At 45.0% G+C, this 22,516-nt stretch overlaps 1 protein-coding gene across 3 annotated transcripts in view; it reads right to left on the reverse strand.

Moving 5' to 3' along the window:
- The window catches only part of sdk2a (sidekick cell adhesion molecule 2a), a 78,587-nt gene that overhangs the window by 31,416 nt on the left and 24,655 nt on the right, over positions 1-22,516 (reverse strand). For all 3 annotated transcript variants that reach the window (XM_068718825.1, XM_068718824.1, XM_068718823.1), the window contains exons 2-5: positions 4,877-5,039; positions 3,154-3,260; positions 2,738-2,885; positions 375-508 (exon numbers count right to left, since the gene is read on the reverse strand). In XM_068718825.1, coding sequence (XP_068574926.1) covers positions 375-508; positions 2,738-2,885; positions 3,154-3,260; positions 4,877-5,039 — 552 coding nt within the window. The remainder of the gene's footprint in view (positions 1-374; positions 509-2,737; positions 2,886-3,153; positions 3,261-4,876; positions 5,040-22,516) is intronic.

The raw sequence follows: 22,516 nt of genomic DNA on the forward strand, positions 1-22,516 counted from the left end.
GAGGACTGCAGAACAAGGGACAACTATTGCAGGTAATGAGTATGATTACGTCTGCTGGAGAGAGAGAGGGAGAAGAAGAAACGGCAGAAAGGAGTGATATTATGAGAGGACAAGCCAGTAGAGGGCGCTTTGTCTGTTTCTATTGTCTTTGGCTGAGCCACCTGTTGTGAGGCCGCTGTGCTGAATGAATATGTGTGTTGAGCTGAAAAATAATGAGGAGTAAGACTTTTTTTTTTTAATCGCAACAACCTGTTAATGCAATCTGCTGATGACACAAACAATCTGCTAGTGATGTGTGTGTGTTTCGCTGTGTGGACGAGGAAGCCTGTTGCCTGAATGCGTGCCGATGCACGTGCACACGCATGTGTACTTACTCTCCACTGTGAGTGTGATGGGCTGACTGGTTTTGTTCTCCCCATTCTTGTCATTGACTGCCTGGGCGTAGTACCGTCCCGCATCAGGTGCCACAGTGGACAGGATGACCAGCGTGTTGTCCAGGGTGATGGCACTGAGTAAATATTCATGCACACACACGCACACATGCACACACATTATTTGAGCATTACTTGACACCATGGCAGTCACTTATCCTAAACCTCATCCTAATAAAGACACAAAGGGCTTTAGTTCGAGGTGAATGGAGTTCAAGCACAGACACACTCATATCATTAAACCACAGTAGCGGTTTCTCACAGTCAATAAATCCTGAGGGTAAACACACACACACACACACACACACACACACACACACACACACACACACTCATAAATTATGCCTGAAAAGAAGCACACAAAACCAATTTTATGAGCACTTCCATCTACAAGGTACTGCAGTGTCTTAAATGAATAGTTCACAATGTCTCATGTTACTTTTTATACATAATATTCTGCAGCACTTCAGTATTTATACAAAGTAACTGTACTCGCTGTATTATGGGGGTTAAGGTAAGTGAGGCTGGTCTTGTGATATACTTAATATATCCAGACAAATAAATTGGTCCTTCAACAGCTTTGAGCAACTGATGAACTTACGTAGATGTCTACATACTGTATTTATTTGTAAGATGTGAGCCACAATCAAAGCCAATCTTTGTGCCACCTGCCCCAGTGTATAGAGATGAAGGATAGCAACAGACAGATACCAGCAATAGATACACACGTCTTTAAATGCTGTAAAATCAATATAATGAGTTTGATTAGCATCATGTTAGCTTGGTTGATCTGTGGAGTGTCTTTTGGGGTTAACATGGATTTTTGATTTGTCCCAAATGAATTGCTTGTACAGTAATTCTTGCAACACATAATACAAGAAACTGGATGGATAATTGTAAAAACACACTAGCAGCTGGCTTGAAAAATGCCAAGCAATTCCTTTAAAATCATTTTTGTGCCTCGAGAATGGCTGAACGTTGGTTAGGCTGATGGGCTCAAATGCTTGAGAGGGGCCCATTAAATGAGAGCTGACGCTAAGCACGCGGCCAGATTAGGCTCTTCCTATCTGCCAGCATCTGACTGATCGGTGCTGGATAAACAGACACACTCCTGGACAATTAGGAGCCGTGGCTCTCACCGAGTCAACAGACACTTACACAAACACACAAACACTAATATACACACACGCCTGTGAATATCAATGTGGTCTGACACAAAGCAACCAAACAGGCGGTAAATGCAGAGTGTCCTGTCAGTGGCTCTCATTGTCACGGTGCAAAGCTTCACCGCTTCACTACTGATAAGAGTCCGCCGCATAGTAACCGGCTCTGGAATCGGTCTGGAACATTCATGGAAGGGGTTGAGATTTTTCGTGCAATTTCCCTCCGTGTTTGTGCTGTGTTTTTTTGGAGCCCTGCAGGCAGAGGGTAAACGCACCAATCCGTTCTTTAAGGGAGAGCATGCAACTCTGGTTGAAAGTCTTCATGCCAGCTACGACATGGTAGAGCTCGCTGCTGAATTATGCATGAGGAGGTGGTTTCTGAGGCGTTGTGAACTGCCTACCTCTGTTTGTCTGGATGGCAAAATTAATCTCAGGTGATTACCTTCACAGTGTCTCTTCAGGAAAATTGCATACCTGAACAGTCATGAATTCAGCCAAGAAAAAAAAAAGCTACCTAACACACACACACACACACACACACACACACACACACATGCTCGAAGCTTAGCCCACACAGATATACAGTCAACCGCAGAACTCCCACTGTGCACACGCAGCTTCACACAGATTCTTAACACAAGCACATATGCACATACACACACCCTCCTACACCCAAATGCACCAAGGGGTGAGAGCTGTCAGTCAAACATATCATCAATTGAGGCCTTTTGTCCAATTTTGTCTAATTGGTTCCCCTGCTGCCTGCTCTATCTCTACCCTTCAATCATTCCGCCTGCAAAGTCAATAGGGGCGATATAATAACCCGCTTTATCATTGAGAGGTGAGTCGATGATGAACACGGCCTGCGCCAACATTTGTTCATCAACTACTCAGGTCATCTTCATTCATGGTGTGTGTGTGTGTGTGTGTGTGTGTGTGCATGTGTGTCTGTGTGCATGTGTGTGTGTGTGTGTGTGTGTATGTGTGTGTGTGTGTGTGAGCGTGTGTGTGTGTGGGGGGGGGGGGGGGAGGGTTGGAGAAAATCTGTGAGCAGTATTGAACTTCTTGGAGTTCTCTGAAGTGAAAGATATTCTGATTCAGCAGCTCAGCGTTCACGAACCAAACACACCAGGCTGAACTTACATGCGGCTGCTGGAGGGAATCTTACGTCCGTCTCTGAACCAGGTGATCTGTGGCCTGGGGAAGCTGTGAATCCGCGGTGCGTGCATGAGAGCACCCTCACCCTGGGATACAGTTTGAGACCTTTCACCCTCCACAAAACCACCCATATCTAGCGGCATAAAGAGAAGAGTGCAAGAAGGGGAGACAAAGAAAGTGAGCAAAAGAGGAAAATGAATACTAGAAGAGAAAATGTTTTAAATGCATGGCAGCAAGATGAAAAAGAAGAACCGTCATTATTACCACATTATGTACCTTTTTCAAAAGCTAAGCTCCTTTACTCAGAGTGACTTATCCACATACTGTGCCTGACAAACCTTTAACAAAAACAGTGTCCTCCCCTTACTCTGTCAGATGTGTGGTAAGAAACCTGCACTTACATGCAACCTGCACTTCAGTACTGCACTGCATTATAGCACCCACTCGATTTCTCACAATGCAGCGGTAGTGGCCAGCGTGCGATCGGTCCAACGAGGGGATCAGGTACCTAATGGGCACACACAACACAAAGTGCCATTAGTCATCATCAGCATGACAGACAGACCTTTGTCATTTTATCACCCCACACTCAAGATGCTGAATTTATCGAGATGTTTCATTGGGCACCTGAAACACGGCTTAAATGGCATTCCACTTAGCCATGAGACAGAGATGCTCCAAATTAGGAATATATCAGAGCGGCCAAGTGTGATTCAGAGGTGATGTGCAGATGAACAGTAGATGGCAATCTAAAGAAAGATGAACGTTATCTTAAGTCCCGCTGTGGCGTGTACAGCTGAAAGAGTTTCTGACTGACTGACAGCATTCACAAAAATCCCATTGTTATCCTGTATCTCCAGTCAGTTGAATCAAATCTCTCACCTGTTAGTCCTTGGCGCCCTTAACTCCGTCCCTCCCCTGATGTGCATTCATGTTAAATGGTCTGTGTGTGAAATGTTCGGTGGATAACCCCAGAAGCTGAGTCCCCTTTAATTGGGTTGCGACAGCCACTTAGGAGTGTAGAGTCCGCCCCTACCGTGTACCCCCTGCACTGCAATTCACGGTAAGGGTGGGTGGGTGGGGGGGTTCTGATTAAATGGATTCCAGTTCTCCTCTTTGATCAGGGCTGGTGAAGAATAACAAGCAGAGGGCTGGCCTGCAAAACAGACCCAGAGACTAAGCCACGTGAGAGCACAGCCAAACACTGAGGAAAGACAGGGAACGAAGAAGAAGACGAGGGGAAGAAGAGGGGAGAGAAGATGTGAGAGAGGGAGAGACATACAGGGAAGGGTATGCGTGTTGGGGTGGGGGGGTGTAGCCAGTGATAGCAATCAGACAATGCCACCTGAGAGAGTCTGTCCATGTCTAGGGGACGGAGCAGACTGTGAGTAGAGAGTGAAGAAAACGGGGCTAGAATTAGATAGAAACTGACTTTCACTGTGGACTGCCACTGTGACTTGTGAGCACACACATGCAGGCACACTGGCACACAAGCGCACTGGACATGGGCAAATGAACATGATACATTACCGCATACACACACAGCCACACAGACACACACACACACACACACACACACACACACACACACACACACACACACACACACACACACACACAAAGGCCTTATTAGCACAGGCTGAAGCTTTCTCTTGACACACTCTGTGTGGTTAGTAGAATTCCTCAGCATTGTGATGCGAGGCTGAAGTATACGTGTAATAAAAAAGTGCCCAGAAGAACTCCACGGTCAGTGAAACAGCATCATACTGCTGACAGAGCAAAGTAACCCACCCACACTATCTGATAAAAAATATGCATTGTTAGATTTTGCAGCAATGATAGTTTGAACAAACAGCGAGAGAGAAAAGAAGAGTTATCCGCTCACCCCATCTCTGCATAGTGAATACAGTGCGAGATACAAATCGGAAACAATCTGACAATCCCCTGAACGCAAAATGTTATATCTCAGGGGAGACATGCAGCCAAATCCGTCCTGAATAAATCCATAGAAATGAGTCTCGAATATGAATACAAATGAGCAATTGAGCTATTAGTTACAATTAAATGCCACTAAAATGTCTTCATGTAGTAAGCTAATTATAGATGCAAGGCTGCATTCCTCACCTGTATTCCAAGGAGAAACGTGTGAGCTCGCTACCGTTGTAGATCCATTTGAATTCCAGGGGCCAGCTGCCCTCTGCCATGCAGGTTAGGACCAGACGGTTCCCCTCCAGGTGAACCTGGGTTTGAGGAGGCTCCATCTTAAAATAAGGTGCAACATCATCTACTGGAAAAAAAAAAGAGAAGAAAAGAAATGTAAGGGAAAAAGTGAGAGTGATATAAAAAAAGACATATAAGACAGGGAAAGAAAGAAGGTGAAACCGTTAGAGGGGGTATAGTTGGTTAAAAAGGTAGTGGTTCGGTGATTCAGTGACCTCTGCGAGCGGACACACAACACACTATTTCACCAGTTCACAGGAAATGAGGACTCAGAACAAGCTATTTACATTTTTCTTCTGCACTGATTGGGAACTTGAAGGTCAACAGAAAAGCCTGCCAAAAAGCACATGAAATAAGTTGTTACCGCAAAAGCAGCTTACTCTTTTATTTCAAACTGAAATGGGCTGGCAAAGAGGTAGAGGAGCAATTTGTGCAGCAGAGGAAGTGTAAATGAACTCTTCCATACCTCTAGATCAGTGAAAGAGGATGGGGGAGAGAGATGGGGAGGGAGAGGGAGAGGGAGAGAGGAGGGAAAGGGGAATAGACAGAAAGCAGATGGAGGAAAAATACAGCAGAGATTGTACACATACACAAAAGAAAAAGAAAAGAACAGCAGCTAGTAGGAGGAAGAGAGAGTGCGAAACTAGGAAGCCATGGGGGGTGGGGTTGGTAGGGGCTGCTTTAGAAAACACAAAGTTTCCCAGCCTTAAACCCCTTTCTCTGACAGGATGAGTTATGCTCTGTGCCTCCCTTCATTTATCTTTATAGTTCCCTAATGCAGCCAGATTATACAGGCCCCAGCCGCAACACTGCACACAGCCAGTGCAGCCACAGAAAGCCTTTAAGGTGATACGCAAGGTCCAGGGCTGAGCTCGGAGACAAAGTGCTTTTATTTGAGCTGATGAAAAAGGCATGATCAGACCTATTGATCTGTCTGCCTCGCCAGCCACGGGCGACACTGAGCCGATTGTGCCAGTGTTTGTGGCGGGCTAATTAAAGTCTGTATTAATAGTTGCAGTAAGCCGCCAAGGCCTGGAGCATGCCTGGTTCTAGGTCTACCACACTGGCTGACTCACTCTAACGGCAGATCGTTGGAGCTTCTTTCTCTCTCCACAAGCAGGTTAACACCCAATATTTATGGTGGTGTATGCAGAAGATGGTGTGGTGGAACTGGGGGAATGTGGGGGCAGCCTCGCCAAGCAGGGCTGGGGATACGGAAAATTTAACCTGATTGAAACAGTAAATAAAAGTGTGACTGTGCACCTCTGTGTTTCACACAGGCGGCAATGCACACACATACACACCAGAACACACAATACCTCTGAAAGCTGCAGCTTACTCTCTTCTATTACCCTTAAAAAGACACCACTTACAAAAGGAGGCAAACAAACAACAGTCTCCTCAAAGCTTTCTGTTTCCAAAACCAGTCTTTCAATTCTCCTTCCCCGTTTGGTAACAAAAAAAACACCACTACCTGGCTAATCTTTCTACCACCTGCATGGACTTCTCCAAAAACAAACACCGTCAAACCCAACAGACCTATGAAACCGATTCCTGTCCGAGCCCAAATGTAAGAGCCGTCCCTATTTTCCCCAGGAGCGGAGAGGTGGCTTTTGATGTAATTCCATCCACTGGTAAATGCATTCTTTCTTCTTCTACTTGACACACACACACAAACACACAATCCCAAAACATTTACTCATGCCTGAACAAACGCACCAAGGCAATACCCAACCACTTCCAGCTGGTTCAGGGGCTCGGTGGTTACATGCACTTAGCAATATGGGTATATCAACAAGCCACCATTAGAGACCTGCATATGCCAAAACCAGACTAATATGTCTCATCTGATGCAAGGAATATTCTTAATACCAATTTACTGATGTGGAATTGCAGAACGGGTAATTGAGTGCACAGTAATCTTCGCTGTGGTTACCTGTTTTAGTGCCATTCATGTGTTCACATTTGTTTCTGCCTCAAATTACCCATTCAGTTGAGCCCAGCTTATGAATCCCTGAACACTGGCTATCTGCGGCACTTGTGTCCAATTTCTCATTTAGAGCAAGGTGTATATTTTCAGGAACAAAGCCAGATGGGGAGAGAGAGAAAAGTCAGTGTTTAAGATCACATGCAGCTCTGAATCGACATCCAGGAAAAGATCACTCACCATGTAAGTGATCTTCTCTTCGAGACTCTGTGACAACCTAAATGGCTGCCGACCGCTAACAGTTCTGCTGAAGGAAGATAGAACCAATTCCTCTGCATCTAATGAGTTTCCAACAGAGAACCTCTTGCCTGACCCTCATTCTCCCCTTTCTCTTCATCACTGTGCTTTTGATCTTCGCAGTGAACCACTGAGGTCATAAAGTGCGGATACATGTTTGTGCCTGTGGTGGACACTGCATGTTTTTTAAGTGTGGTTTTTCTGTCTCTTCTGTTTTCTGTGTGTCAGCCACTTCAAATAAATACTGTAAATATATGTATATATATATATATGTGTCTGTTTGTACTCATGCATGTCAAGCTGCGAACATCAGTGTCTATTTTTAGTCATGCAGATGTGAGCTTCCACATGTATGCACATACACTAGTACAAAGCTAACGGGCTGCACTGTGTCAAGGTAAAGCTGACATCTTTCCTGGAAGAGACAAGGGTGGGTTGAGGAAGAAACGGAAGAGCATTGGCCAGTTCCTTCTGGCCAATGCTCTTCCGTTTCTTCCTCAACTGTGGCATCCTCCCTTCCAGTGATGAACGAAGGGACAGTGGTGGCTTTGGCAGGTGCAAGGCAGTGCCTGCTTCAGGCCTCCAGATGAAAGGCTATAGGGCAGTCCTTCTGGACCATGAATTCCTGGAGCACTATGAGCACAGATAAAAGCCAAATGAAACGGGTCGGCAGATCTAGGGAAGACCAACATTTGGCATGGGAGGACCAGGAGGGCTTTAATGTGGCTGCTGTGCAAAGCTGCTGCCCCAACAGTCAAGCTGCACCACCAGCCCATTCACCAAAGATATGAAAACACCTTATTCTAACCTGACAGCTGAGGTTGAATGGTGGCATGTCTCCAGCCGGGTCCCCTGTTGCATACACAGAATTTTAATGGCTGTGAGACAAAGACCACAGGCACTGGGGCAGCTTTACAAACCAAGGCCCATTGTGCTCCCCCTTGTGCCACGCTGGCATGCAATCACACAGACGGCGTTTGCATTCTGCTTTTGTCTTGTAGTCTTTCTCTTGCTTATTTTCTGCTTCACCTCCATACCCCCGCTCCACTCCAGCAGCAGGGAGCTCTCTCTGCCCTCTGTTTAATCCTCAGGCCCCTGTGTTTCATCCTAGGTAACCACATCCTAGCTGGCACTCGGCACAACTGTATCACTGAGATGCAGCGATAAAGTGGAGCCCCCGCCTGCTGAAACATTTGGAGGTCTACTGCCTTATCATCCGCGGACTCTTTCTCCATGTCCCACTCACTCCACCTCACTATCTCTTTCTCTCCGCCCCTCTTTCTTTTCCTAGACACACACGTACATATATGCACATAACTTCCCTGCTCCATCGACCACTTCCAGTTCACCTCATGGCGTATCATGTCATCAAGGAGAATTTAGAGCTGTCATTTAGCCTCTCCAATTGGACTTTAACATGCGAGATGGGTCATGGTTAGCCTCTCTGATGGGGGTTATGCAACAGTCATGGCAGCAACCTTGGCCTAGTAATGGGTTGGTGAAAGGGAGTGGGCTGTGGGGCTGGTGGGGAGGGGTTGAAAGCATCTTAAAAGCTGTTGAAACACCTCCCTTATAGATACACACATGCACAACACACACACACAGGCTTTACAAGTTGAGATGACAATGTTTGGACCAGGTTATGCAGCTCCGAAACACATAGATCCACAAAATATTCCTTCCTCCTTAACGCCCCCCCCACCCCATGCAAAAACACGATCCATCCTGAAGGTCAGGCTGAACTGTCACTCTGTCACCAGCTGCTGTCACCGTGACAACAGGCACCCCACCGATTTACACTCCATCACTTAGGTGAGTCAGAAAACAGGCGGACATGAAGGGAGGGATCGAGAAAGAGAGCGAACAAGAAAAGACACCGAGGAGGAAAAGAGAGTGACGGCGAAACAGATGGTGGGAGAAATGCAGGGCTTAATGATGAAAGAGAGAGTGAGATGGAGAAGTGATGTAGATGCAGGACGAGGTGAGGGATTGAGAGGCGGGAGCATGTGAAATGAGAAGAGAGAGGGGGGTGTCCTCCAACGCTAGGCAGCAAGGTGAAGCGACCCATTACAGCCCAAGCCAAACAAGCAGGCCAGGCCTGAAAGACAGGGATGGGAGATGGACAGCCCCCATCTAACCCTGCACTCATTTAGAGAAATGGTCCAGGGATCAGCATCTGCATGCCACATGCGAGTGCCAGTCCATCACAGCTCAATGTCTCCCTACCCCCTTTGTATTTATAGCCCCCTAGAACATGTTTGTGCACCATTCATTAGAATTGCAAACTGTATAAGATCTCTTATATCTATGTTGAGGCAATACAGGTTTCATGGCCCAAGTGACATGCTCTTAAAAGCTCATACAGTCATGCTCGCTGCTCAGAGGAGAGAGATTTAGGAGCAGTTAGGAGTATGGATTTCATGTTGAGCGGTGTAAAATGATTTTCTTATTGGTGATGAGTTTACTTTGATGTTGCAGAAAAAGTCCTCAGGTCGCCGCAGATAAAATAGCGCCTGCATCCCAGCTGTGTTTAGTGGATCGCCACGGGTTAATTGATGCGTAATTGATGTGATTAATTGAGGTGTAATGTAGCGCGGTGACGTGTCTGGGATCCCACTCGCTGCGGGGGCCAATGTGTGTGTCTAGATATGCCTGTGTGTCTATCTGATGCTACAGCATCACAATTAGAAGCACTAGCATCCAGCCAACAAATGGAGATTTAATTAGGAGCGAAGACGGAGCGGGAGGCCAGTCAATGGGCAGCAGATTGAATTATCCGGACACACACTTCAGCGGGGCAGCACAGACACACACCCTTTCTGTTTGGAATTCTTCCTTGTTTGCCTCGCTGCTCCTCTGAGTGCCTCTCTACCTCTCCGCTATGCTCCGCCTGTCTTGAACTATCTTTTTCTTTTTGATTCCATCCTCTTTTTTCCTCTTCCAATCTTAAGTTTCTCTGCCCTTTTCCCGCCACAATATCATTCTCCTCTCTGTGTGCTGTGGCACTTTCTCTTTCTTGTCTTAGTCTCTCCGAATACAGACGTTTTTTTTTCCATACTCTTTCTCGTTGCCCTCTCCTCAGTTGTCATCTCTTGCACCCTCTCTCCGCCCCACTTCCATCTGAGCTCTCTGTCGAGATGTCTTGCCATCTTTTTTTCCTCCTCTCTCTGCATCGCTCCTTGCTCTCCATCTTCCTCCATCCCCCTCGCCCTGCACTTTCCTCTTTAGCACCTTCTGAGTCACTATATTGTATGGCGTACCGAGGGACGTGTCTGTGATATCCAGGAGCCTAATTAGCAAGTCCAGCTCCTGGCAGAGAACACGGCGCGCAGAGGAGCACAGGCACAAGGCCCAGCGTCAGTTAATGAGACCTCACACACCCACAGCCGCCATTACACGCCCTCTGCAGCATCGAGTCTCCAGTCAGCTCAGCCTTGTCCAACCGAACAGCGGGGAAACCACAAATGAACAACTGCGGCTAGATGTAGGAAAGTTACGTCTTTGATCACCAAGGGATAGTCCAAGCTTTGCAAAAGACAAAGCACAGATTCTTGTCTGCCTTTGTGGCACTCAAATATGATTTATGTGTTGTAGTAGCGAGCAGTGAACATATTCTTGGAGCCAACAGATCAATGTATCAACTTAGGAATGTAAGCCAGACACTATGGCAATTTCTTTCTTTCTAAGGACAAGATATATGAAATTTTCTTAAGGAAGTGAGGTTTGGAGAGCTCTTCTGAGTAGAACAAAATGGGAAATGATCCTGGCTTGCCACCCGTTGTCGCGCGTGTGTGACTGACATCACAGTATTATTTCCCAGGTGAGACAGGCGGCTTCTACGGTTTGGAAGAAGAAGTAAGGTTTTTGTGTGCCACATCACACACACACACACACACACACACACACACACACACACACACACACACACACACACACACACACACACACACACACACACACACCTATCTTTCTCCAACTCTCCTCTTTTCACCAGGGAGAAGGGAGATGGTAGCGGGTGGGGGAGGAAATAGGTACAAATGTTCCCTTGATCTTTGTGAGAGCTAATTGACAATGTTTGAAAAAAAACAAAACAAAAAGAAAAAACAAGAGAAAGCAACACGAAACAGATAAACGACAGTAAGTGGAAGAAATAGCAACAAAGAAAAAAAGAAAAACAACGAGAGCTGCATCGGGAATAGGAGGCGGGCGGCTTTTCTCAAGGCATGAGAAGGTTGGAAATAGGCCTAAGTGAATTTAGAAAGTAGGGCAAAGACTAATGGAGGAAAATAAACAAACGCGCTGAAATGTGAATTCCACAGGGCCCTGGGTCATTAGAGTTAATACTGCACGCTATGCCATCTGCCGTGATTGTTTACACTAGCCTGGATAATTAGATCCTAATTAGTCGATGGTATGGTGGGGGAAACATTATTTCACACGCATCGAGGTGGAGAGGATCAGATGCACCTGCAACGCCGCGCTTCCTGTCCAGCGTGGGACCTCAGCGGGTAGCTCCATAAAGATATCAGACAGGTCTTTAACTAATTGCTTGATGCACCAGACAGAATCTGGATCTGTCCCTCCCACCATTAACATATAGATAGAGTTGTACTTTTTTTGGAGGAAAGTCATCTTTGCTCTTGACATTATGAAAATCTGCCTGCTCCTTGTTCTCCTTCTTCTCTCGCACTGTATGTGTGTGTGTGTGTGTGTGTGTGTGTGTGTGTGTAGGTGCATGAGAACGTATGTGAATACACTCATCCTTGTGTGTTTGTGACTACGTGTCTTTAAGATACAGACGCCGGAATATTATCAGACAAAATGCATGGACTCAAACTGCCATGTCCCGTCCGTGCTTTTCTCCCCAGCTGATCCCTTTGAATCTCTGAATTGCAGCGATACCACTGGCATGCTAATAGTGTTTTGCTAGGTGCGAGGCATCGGGGCGCTTGCCATTGTAATATATGCGCGTGGAATGGCTGGTGATTGTGATTGTTATCATTGTGGCAGTGAGTGCATGGGCGCCAAGCAGTGAGTGGCATGGGCTGGCAGCAAATGCTAATGGCAGAGAGCAGCTGACGGAGAAAAGAATTATTATCTCCCTTCATTACATTTACAAAACCTGCCTGTCTGTCTCACTGCCTTCCTCTGAGCCCAGACGTGGACAGCAATCAGTGTTGGCAATGCTTTATTTACATGTTTTGCAGAAGACAGACACCTTCTTTATGTGTCAATGCATCATCCACTCAGGGTTTTGGATCTCAGGAGTCTCTTAAATGTACAATGTGTCACGCAGATTAACACCACAGCAACATTGGGTCTTTGGCGAGGAAGAGGGGGAGGATGTTTGGATGTGATTTCCATCTTTTCTAATTTTGGTGGAGGTCTGGGGCGATGTGTAGCCGGATTATCACCTTTGTGAGCACAGCAGCCTGTGGGAGGACAGAGTCCCCCGCTCCTAATTGAGACCTCTGGAGTGTGAGCGCTAACAGAATGGGGCTTGTCACATCACCGCCTCTCTCACCACCACATTACAGTGGCCCTCTGACCACTATTTTCTCCCATCATCCATGCTAGAGCACCAAGTCTTGCCCTGTGATGTGTGAGAGCTATCCCATCACCCCCTAAAACCACTTCCTTCAGATGGAACCTCAAAGCGGCCAGCCTCCTCACTGACATCGCACCAGGCCACATCTCTGACCTCTGAGGCCTCTTTGCCAGTTCCCGTCTCTGAAGTGCACATGCCCTCCCCAAGCCGGAGGAAAGACAGAGGCTGAACACAGCTCTGTGGCATTGTGTGAAGACAGGCAGCCAGCTCTACGCCAGCAGGCAGACAGCAGATCTGAGCGCCCTGACATTATGCTAATGGATAGCGTTTGGCTGGTTCTTACATGACTTCACACCACATTGCTCATCTCAATTATCAGATACAGTAACGGGTGCTGAGTGAGAAGCATGCAACTTGAACAAAGCATGAAAAATGTCTCAGTCGGAGATACTAATTGTTGTACGACTCTCTCCACAGGATCCTTTAGGGTGGTTTACAGCGAGAAACGCGCGCTTAATAACATCCTATGTGGATACTTTGAAATTATGCATGCATGAGAATGCATAATGACTTGACGGTAATTCTGACAAGCCACAATAGAACATTAAAGATGTGTATATTTCTCTTGATTGTCTAAGTACACAATTTTAGATAACAAAGTGGCAGATCTGTCCACTAACTTAAATTATAGTTGTTACATACATTCAATCAAACTCTCAGCGCACTTCACCCTTCTCCCTCTCAAATGCTTGTCATCTGTTCATCTAATGATAAATGTAAGAAGCCCACGTTTCCTTGTAAAGACTGTGTTATGGGGATCACAAAATTGCAAGCTGTCTTACAAGAAAACCAAACCATACCCCTTGGTAGTTATCACAACACTGGCATAAGCTACAGCTTGGAGCCCTGTGCCAACATTGCTATCTAATATATGAGGTTGATGATGTTTTTCTAATTATATTCGTGAGGTTGCACTCAAACTAACAGCGCTTACAGTGTTACTGCAGTGTTGTTGGCAAGGGTTTCAAACCATTAATTCTCTAGAAACCAACGCGACCAATTTATATGCAAGAGAAAAATGTAACGATGTAAAGAAGTTTAGAATTTGTGAAAGTAACTAAGGTTAGCTCTTTTTTTTGACACGGTCTTATAAATATGCAAGAGCTCTTTATATATATAAAAAAAGGAATTCCAACCACAGCAATTTTAGTCTGCACACAATGTCACATATATCCTGGAGGTTATCGTTAGAAATTACATAAATTTAAATAGGAACACCATCTTCCATCAGGTTAATGTATTCAGAGAGCATTTTTTTCCCCGCCACGTTCTTGAAATGCTCCCATCACTGCTCTTAACAAGCCAGCGTGGAAGAAAAAATCATGTTGGTAATTCTCTGAACTTTCTCCGCCTCTAAGGACCTACAAAGTGGAGGCATCGACTGTTGTTGGCTGCAATCACACACTGAAATATGTTGAACGATCAAGCGGATAGGCATAATGTTACTGGCGCCCAAGCAACGGGATGAGTGATTTGAAGGCTTAATGCGGTCCTTCCACACCACATAGAGTTATAGCCTGTGATTTACATTATAAATGTCTGCTAAATTTCCACTTTTGGAAACGAATATCACTAAATGACAAACTGACAGGGAGCCAGAAGGGGGGAGGTAGGAGTGATACTTTTTTCATGTTTGTATTTTTCACCCAGGATGGGACCTAATTCCATATTACTACATCTATAAGCCGTGCATAAATACACATCAAATAGCGTTTTTTTCAAGCCTCATAATCCCTGGATAATCTTCATCTACAATGTGAGCAGCACTAAATTGGAGGGAAGATTCACAAATGAACATATTTACATCAGTCCCATTAGTAAGACACTGAAGAGATACTGCTCAGAGATCTGCCACTGCTTTAAAATGCCTGTAGGCACTTAAGAATTTTATTAAAAGCACTTTAACACTCACCATGCAATGCTAAGTAATGTGCTTTAATACACGTATAATGCAGTGGATTACAACTCGGGATATTAATAAATCATCTGTTTTATTTATTACTTCTCTTTAACCATGGCGAGTAAATGACATGTTTAATCTCTGTCATGGATTCAAGAGCTTTTTGTGCTTTCTTTCCTGCATACATGTGTGTATGTGTATGTGCTTGTCTGTGTAAAATGAAAGCGTCTGTATACCTGACCTTTACATACAGTAAATGCAGAGGTTTGTGAGTGTACAGTGTGTTTACTTCCGTCTTCACATGCAAGCGTGCAAGTATAAATATTCATGAGGATGCATTCTGTATGCGTCTCTCCAGTTGATCCGTGTATATTTGAATTCTTCATCAGATTAAAGAGATGTGCATGTACTCCACAGTTCCTTAATGACAGGCAGATCAAAGCCCATCATGTTCCGGGCTGAGTTGAGGGGGATCATTAGCGATGGGTCAATGGGGCATCATTACCCAGCATGCTACCCATGCAGCATGTTTACTCCTCCCTGAGCCACATTGTATGTGTGCGTGCACATGCCTGTGCGCGATCATCAAATGCATCCGCATTGCTCTCTGATCTCTGCACAGTGTGTGGGAGGAACATAGGTCTCTCCTGTGGCCCATTTCCCCACAGACAAATGCTGCTCCAGCGGTGAGAGCTAGCCTCATCTATTGTACCTCCTGCCTCCATCAACTCACTTTCCATCTATTACGACCCAACAGGCAGATCTTCATGGCTGAAGCTCATTGTAAAACCCCAGCATTGCTGATTCAATAGGCTCTGGAGGGTTCTGACAATGACCAATTCACTCATGACTATTATTCATCACAAAACCTTTCCAGCTCTCCAATAAAATCCACCACCCACCTTTCCTTCTCCGTTTGGTATGCTGTAACAATCCATCACTTCCAAATGTGTTGCCCATACCATGCACACACAAAAACACACACGCATACACAAAACGCTTTTCTCTTTACAACTTCACTGAACAAACTCTTTCTCGCCTTAGAAATTGCTATTTTGGTGCAGGGTTATTCCTTCTCTCAGCAGTTTCACATAAATTCTTTCTTCCTTTTACAAACCTTCCCTTCTGGCTGACTTCTACCATCAACCCTTCTCAACCGCAAACTGCTTTTTTCCACTGCCAACTCCGTCTCTCTCCCTCCCTCTCTCACCTTCAGATGCCACCCATCCACTGCCTCCATGCCTGACTGCTTTGACAGGCCCGAGATTCAAGCGGGGAGGATTTGATCCCTCCGTGGAGTGGGGCTCTGGTGGCGGGGTCCACTCTCCAACCGCTGGACGCAGAGCCCTAAGCCACCGATTAAAAAGTCATGAAGGCTTTTAGGGGCATGCAGGGCTGCAGTTTCCCACTCTTCTGTGGATTGGCTGCCTGAAAATAGTCTTTGTGTTCCTGAGACAACAGCAGAATATGCAGGAGGTGGGGGGTATTGAAGAGATGCGGGTTAACAGAGCAGCAGTGCGTGGGCCACCTCGTTCTCCCCTGTACTCTTAAGCAGCACTCTCCCGGCCTCTCGCTTCCTCAGATTAGATGAAACACCCACAGTCTGTACATCACTGGCCCCTATATGAGCGTTGTGTCCATGCTTTACGAGCGTGGCACTACAGCTCTTTTAAAAGTAGTGGCCTCCCACATTCCTTTCCGTCATGTTGAAATCAGCTTGGGCTAGTGAGGTTCACATCCAAGGTCAGCCTCTTAACACCTCACAGTAAAACACCTTACCGTCATCCTCAGTCTATGGCTTTATAAAAGGAAACATCTGGCAGCAAAGGAGCATTGATGCCTTTTTTGAAGATGAACAAACGGACTAATGAGAACGACTGTGAGCTAGAATATAATCAACCCGAATAGCTTGCTTTCAAAAGGTGCCACACAAATCAAGGTGGACATTTGCTTTGTAATAGCTGCAAGGACAGGTCGTATAAAACAACACACGCGTGAAACAAGAACTTAATGTGCTGTAAAAAAAAGAAGAAAAGACTGGCCTCCCAGCATTGGTTTAGTCTTACCAACAGCAACCATCCATACCATTGTCACAAATAGCAGCCAGCCACTAATGGAATCAATAAAGCCTTGCAAATATTTACAGGACAAGAGAGCCTCAAGGCAATCAATTCCAATCTATAGGACGATGGAAGGTTCTACTGTGGCTGTGTTTCAGGTTAGAAAAATCAATAACGTCAGCTTTGAAAAGAGAAGAAAAAAACTCAAAACCTATTGCAGAGGCACCCCTTAGTCTTTCACTCATACACTCTCTTTCCTTCCATCATTCTGACCCTTGTTTTAGTCCCCCCCACCCCCACCCCCTGCGCAGTCGTCCAAGTTTGACATCTCCGGCTGAGCCTCCCAGCAGGTATCTGCAACCGCAAGGAGTGCATCCAGCAAGGTAGTGTGAGACAGCTTTTGAAGAAGGCAGAAGCTAGTGGATGTGACAGGCTGTTGAAAGCCTGGGAGATAACAGCATCTGCTTCTGGAAGTCTTAACAGGTAGAAAGGTAAACTAGGGGTGGTGGTGGGGGTGTGGGGGTGTGGGGGGTGGGGGGGTGGGGTGGAGAGGTGAGAGGCCAGGCAAATTCTCTGGATAATAGGATATAAAAACAATGTTGCTCAGTTCCTGCAAACATTCGCAGGCAACAAGGACGGCAGACTGAGTGACTGAAAGCGAAGGGGGGAAGCAGTGCAGAGAATAAAAAGTAGAGTATATTAAAAACAGATTGCTTCCATGTCTCTCAGGGGGCAGATTTTTTTTTTTTTATGCACAAGGTTGTAATCCCTAGTTTATGTTCTGTAGTAACTAGCTCGATAAAATACATCAACCCAGCACATAAAAAGTGAATAAAACGCAGTATATAAAAGTGTGTCAGGGATGACAGAAAGCTATTAGAAGTCAAGACCGCCCGTAGTGATCTCTGATTTATTGATGCATTGACGCCTGGTAGTGCATTGACGAGTTCAGCAACTTCTGATAAATAGGCGATAATGTCAGGCTTTTCTCTGGTAGGCATGCAGTTACCAGTCCTCGCACAGCTCCCTGGTCTCCAGCCTAATGAGCAGGTATTTGGAGAGAAAGGATGAACGGAGCAGAAAGAGGCGCTCTCTCTGTTTCTGATGCCACTTGCTGTGTTTTTACTCTCTCATGCAAGGGGCTCCTAGAGAGAACGATCAGACACAGCCACAGCTTCTGCCAGCGGCTATCAGTGTCTCTTTAATAACTCCACCTTCCCTCTGTGGGAACATACATGTGGGGGGGGGGGGGGGGGGGAACAGTGCGTTTGAGTGTGTGTGTGTTAAATAGCCATGCAAACACCCCTAGGTGGGCAGCTTTAGCATTATCAGACCATTTGGAACAGCTTGAAGGCTACAGCAGTGTAGAACAGTGGCTTCACAAGGGCATACAACAAGTGTCCGGTTTATAGCGGAGCCACATGTCACCGTTCATATCACAGTGCATTCCACTGCCCCAGGGCTCAAAAACCTAAGTACCTGGTCGACTGCTTCATCACCTAAAGTGCTTCCCTCAATGTGTGTGTGTGTGTGTGTGTGTGTGTGTGTGTGTGTGTGTGTGTGTGTATGTAACAGCACAGATAAATCAGGCAGATATGTGTATAAATCAGCTGTTCCACTATGGCTTATGTTTTGCACTCTATGCATCATACAGATATGAATACTGCATGGTCCACACTCTGAAAAAACGATTGTATCCGAAACTGATAGATATTTCACAGCAAGGCTCAATTAATTGAAATTTTCAATGAGTTGTGAGAGAAATCCATAAAACAGATCAAACTGAAAATTCACCAGACAGAAAGTGAGAAGTGGGTTTGCATGCCTGTGTGTGTGTGTGTGTGTGTGTGTGTGTGTGTGTGTGTGTGTGTGTGTGTGTGTGTGTATGTGTGTGTGTGTGTGTGTAAGGGAGAGGAAATAAAAGAGGGGGAGAGAGACTGACCGCACAAACTTGAGGGCCCACTTGGCAAAGCACATGTGGTTCTGACTGCCAACTTGCGAAAAATGTCAATTACTCTCTCTACATCTAAAACTTTTATGAAAGCTTCTGGGCTGTATCAAAGCCTTCAACCTCACCAGCTCCCTGGAAAATATTTTCTCTCAGAGAAAATCAACTTTAATTATTGAGAGCGTGGCTTCAAGTTTATTAGTGTTTTTCAGGACTTCCTTCAAATAGCTGTCCAAGGCGCCGTTGTGCATATCAAAATGATCTTATTGATGCTAACCTGCCTTCCTTATTGCAAATACACTGTCAAAAAGCTAAGATCAGTTGCCTTCAGCGTGATGAATTACATAGACAACTGTCTGCAGACACAGAGGAAACATGTAATAGCAGCAAACACAGATTTCTTTCTGGAAGGAAATGAGAAACAAACATAAACAAGAGACAGAGAAGATATATCTTGGAAAATCCGCAGAAGAGAGAAAACGTGTTGAAAATAAATAAAGATGAGCGAGTGATGAGGCTGGTGATCAAAGCTTCGTAGTGTCAGTTGGTCATATTGAATCAGACCTCCTCGCTCCATCATGAACTGACCCAGGCTCAGACTCCACAGCTGAGGGCTGTATATCTTTCCCAGCAGTACATCAGAAAGACAGAGAAACAGGCAGCCTGATCTTTCTACCTCCATAAGCAACACTGTTTTAATCCCTTCTGGATCAAAGGAGGCAGCGAGCTTGGCCTCCCCTTCATTAGGGAGGGATAGAAGACAGCATGGAAACCCTCCCTGTTCTCCAGGACTGAACGGCCATGTTTGATCAATCAATAGCAGTCCACTAGCTCTGGCCTAAGTGCTCCTGCCGAAATCACTCTCCTCTGAAAAATGGAGGATGATGGGATGGGACCAAAAACACACTCGCACAAACTTTCATCAAAACAGTCTTTGGTCTGAGAATGAGTCAAATTATACTGTGCTTTGTTATGTTCTGTTCCAGCAGAAAATCTGCTGGCTGACAAGCATTGCCTCAGTACTTAAGTCCCATCGCTCAAAACATGAAAGTCTGAATGCTGGTGAAAGGACAGAATAGGGATCAGCCAGGCTAACGGAGTGGCTAAGTACAACTGGGCTGCTGTCTGACTTACCATTGTTGTTCACTGGTGGAACGTAATCTTCTTAATCACAAGCTAAACCTGCAGAACAATTGACCCATTTTCATATGCGGCTTCTTATCTCTGAATGCGTGCCCATATCTCATTTAGAAGTGTTAGAAATCCCTTTTCAATCTAGGTGATCTGTTCTCACCAACCTGCCTCCACATTCCTCTAATCCTCTCTGATCTAATCCAATGCATATCAGCCAGAGAATGCCATATTCATATATTGAGTACTCAGGTTCTGCCGTGCTGTGCTGTCCTATACGTGTGTTTAACACTGTTGGGATTCCTCACAAAAGTAATACTGATTACTAGCTACTCTTTTATGTATTTAGAATTTCATTCATTTCTATCATATCAATCCTTTGCTTTCTCTAGTGCTTGTATCTAAGCAAAATTACTGCTTGTATGAATGCTTCTTCTGTTAGAGGGTTAACTGCATCCCAGTTGTGTGAGGCAGACTCGACAGGTTGTCGTTCAATCAAAGGATAAAAACCTTTATCTTTTTTTTTTATATATTCAGTTCTGACGTCCATGTCAAGCAAATTAAAGAGAATTTGGAAAAATAAAAATTGTGGAAATAAATATTCTTTAATATTCTTATATTCAGGCTGAAAGTAATCATGGACGGATTCTAAATCACAGATGTAAGCTCACATTTAAAATTGGATTAACAGGTCCAACCCCTAATAAGACAAGTCAAGTTGAACTTATTTGTGCAGCGCTTAATCACATTAGTCTCAAAAAGCCACACACCCACATTTTAAAACAACTAAAGACTGATTGCTTTTTACTGTAGAATGAAATCACTCATGGTTTTGGCAGGTTTTCACCAGTGGGAGCTTGACATATTTTCTGGAAACATTGCACAGCTGTATGAAAGCATGTTTTATGATTTTATAACGTGGGTGAAAACAAGCAACTGTGCTCCGATGCTCAACACTGACCACTATTAAGACTTTTAAAGACAGCTATGTTGCTGATTGTGGCATCATTACTCTGCATATACAAGTGCAAATGAGATGTGCAGGCTCATTTTCAACACGAGGTCAGAGTCAAATTCTCCTATCCGTATTTGCTGATGTAAATTGGTTCTGATAGTTGTAGATATTATTATCACAGAAACTGGTGAGGAAACGTTTGCAGAAGGGATTGAATACATATTCATACTGCCGTTGTGCAGTAATTATCGTCACCTTTAAGCTCCTCAGTTAACATGTTTCTATAGACATTTGCTCTCTCTCATGTGAGGTGAGATCGATTTTGGATTCAACTAAAATTAGTTTTTAGAGAAGTGCAGTGACTTTTATTATTTCTATTTCTGAATGTGAGACATCACAATATTATTTATTACTTAGTTACCAGGCATACAAGTTGCTTACGAATATGCAGGCCAGGTTTATATAATCCATGTTTGTGTGTGTGCATGTGTTTATCAGTTTGACAGTCTACCTACACAGCAGAAGAAGGGTGTCACTGAAGGATTACCATCGCTGTGGCAGACTGTCTGGAACTCAAAAATCAGTCTTTTTTTCCTTGACTGGATGCCAGTCAACCTCCCTCTTTTTTCAAACCTCTCTCTCTCTCTCTCTCTCTCTCTCTCTCTCTCTCTCAATGAAATGAGAAGGGATGCGCTCTTGTCAGAATGGGCAACGGTGGCATTATTGTCAGCGTGAGCTGTCTATAGTTGCAGTGTGTCTGGCTGGACCCCTCCTGTCGGGCTGTCAACGTGGTGCGGGGATGAGATGAGAAAACTTGGGCGGATTTGTCGAGGGGGAAATAAAGCATGGCGCCCGACTGATCTGACACCCTTATCTTCATGGTATCAGTCCCCTCACAGATAGACAAGTCAGCCAACTGGATCAAATATAAGTAATACACAAAACAATCAATATGCAGTACATCAGAAGCTGCCCATCTACTAGTCCATATGAAATGAATATGACATAAGCAGCATGATGCCAGGCCCAGTGAGTATCAGAGTGAGAGTGAGCCTGCATCAAGAGCTCTGACCTCTGAAGAAACAGCTTCACTGACGTTAAACAGTAGACTGGACAGTGCCAGAATTTTTCTCCATCTTTCCTGCTCGCTTTAACACTCTGCCAAGTTTAGATATCTGAAATCATCCCTGCCAGAGAAAAAGTGATATCTGGAAGCCATACTCTTATATAAAAAAAAGTAGCGTAGAGCACACAATCACACCTCCCCTCTGTGATTTTTTTTGCTTTGGTTTCTGCTTACAATTGTGTATGTCTTCTCCGGAACATACTGTACATGTGTGGCCTCCACATGAAGCCAGCTAGTGAATACAAGCTTTTTCATTTTTCCCCCTCACTCCCAGGGTGTCTGAGCTCTCTACTCAGGGAGTAACTGTGGTGTAGACGGGAGCGAAGCCACCAGCTGCTGACCTTTAATAGCATCACATAGCAGCAGGGAGTGCCCCGGTTTACCTGACTCACATCTTGAAAACAGCTAATCAAAAGGTCTCTAATGGCTTACCACCTGTGAGGAGCTATATGGGTGTTTGTCTGTTTACTGATGTGTGTATTTATGGGTCAATATTTGTGTGTGTGTGTGTGTGTGTGTGTGTGTGTGTGTGTGTGTGTGTGTGTGTTGCACATATGCTCATATAATGTTTTGATTATATAAATACAAGTCA

Source organism: Cebidichthys violaceus, unplaced genomic scaffold (assembly GCF_023349555.1).
Source record: "Cebidichthys violaceus isolate CVI_PGR_0920_01 unplaced genomic scaffold, fCebVio1.0.p SCAF_23, whole genome shotgun sequence".
In the NCBI taxonomy this organism is placed as follows: Eukaryota; Metazoa; Chordata; class Actinopteri; order Perciformes; family Stichaeidae; genus Cebidichthys; species Cebidichthys violaceus.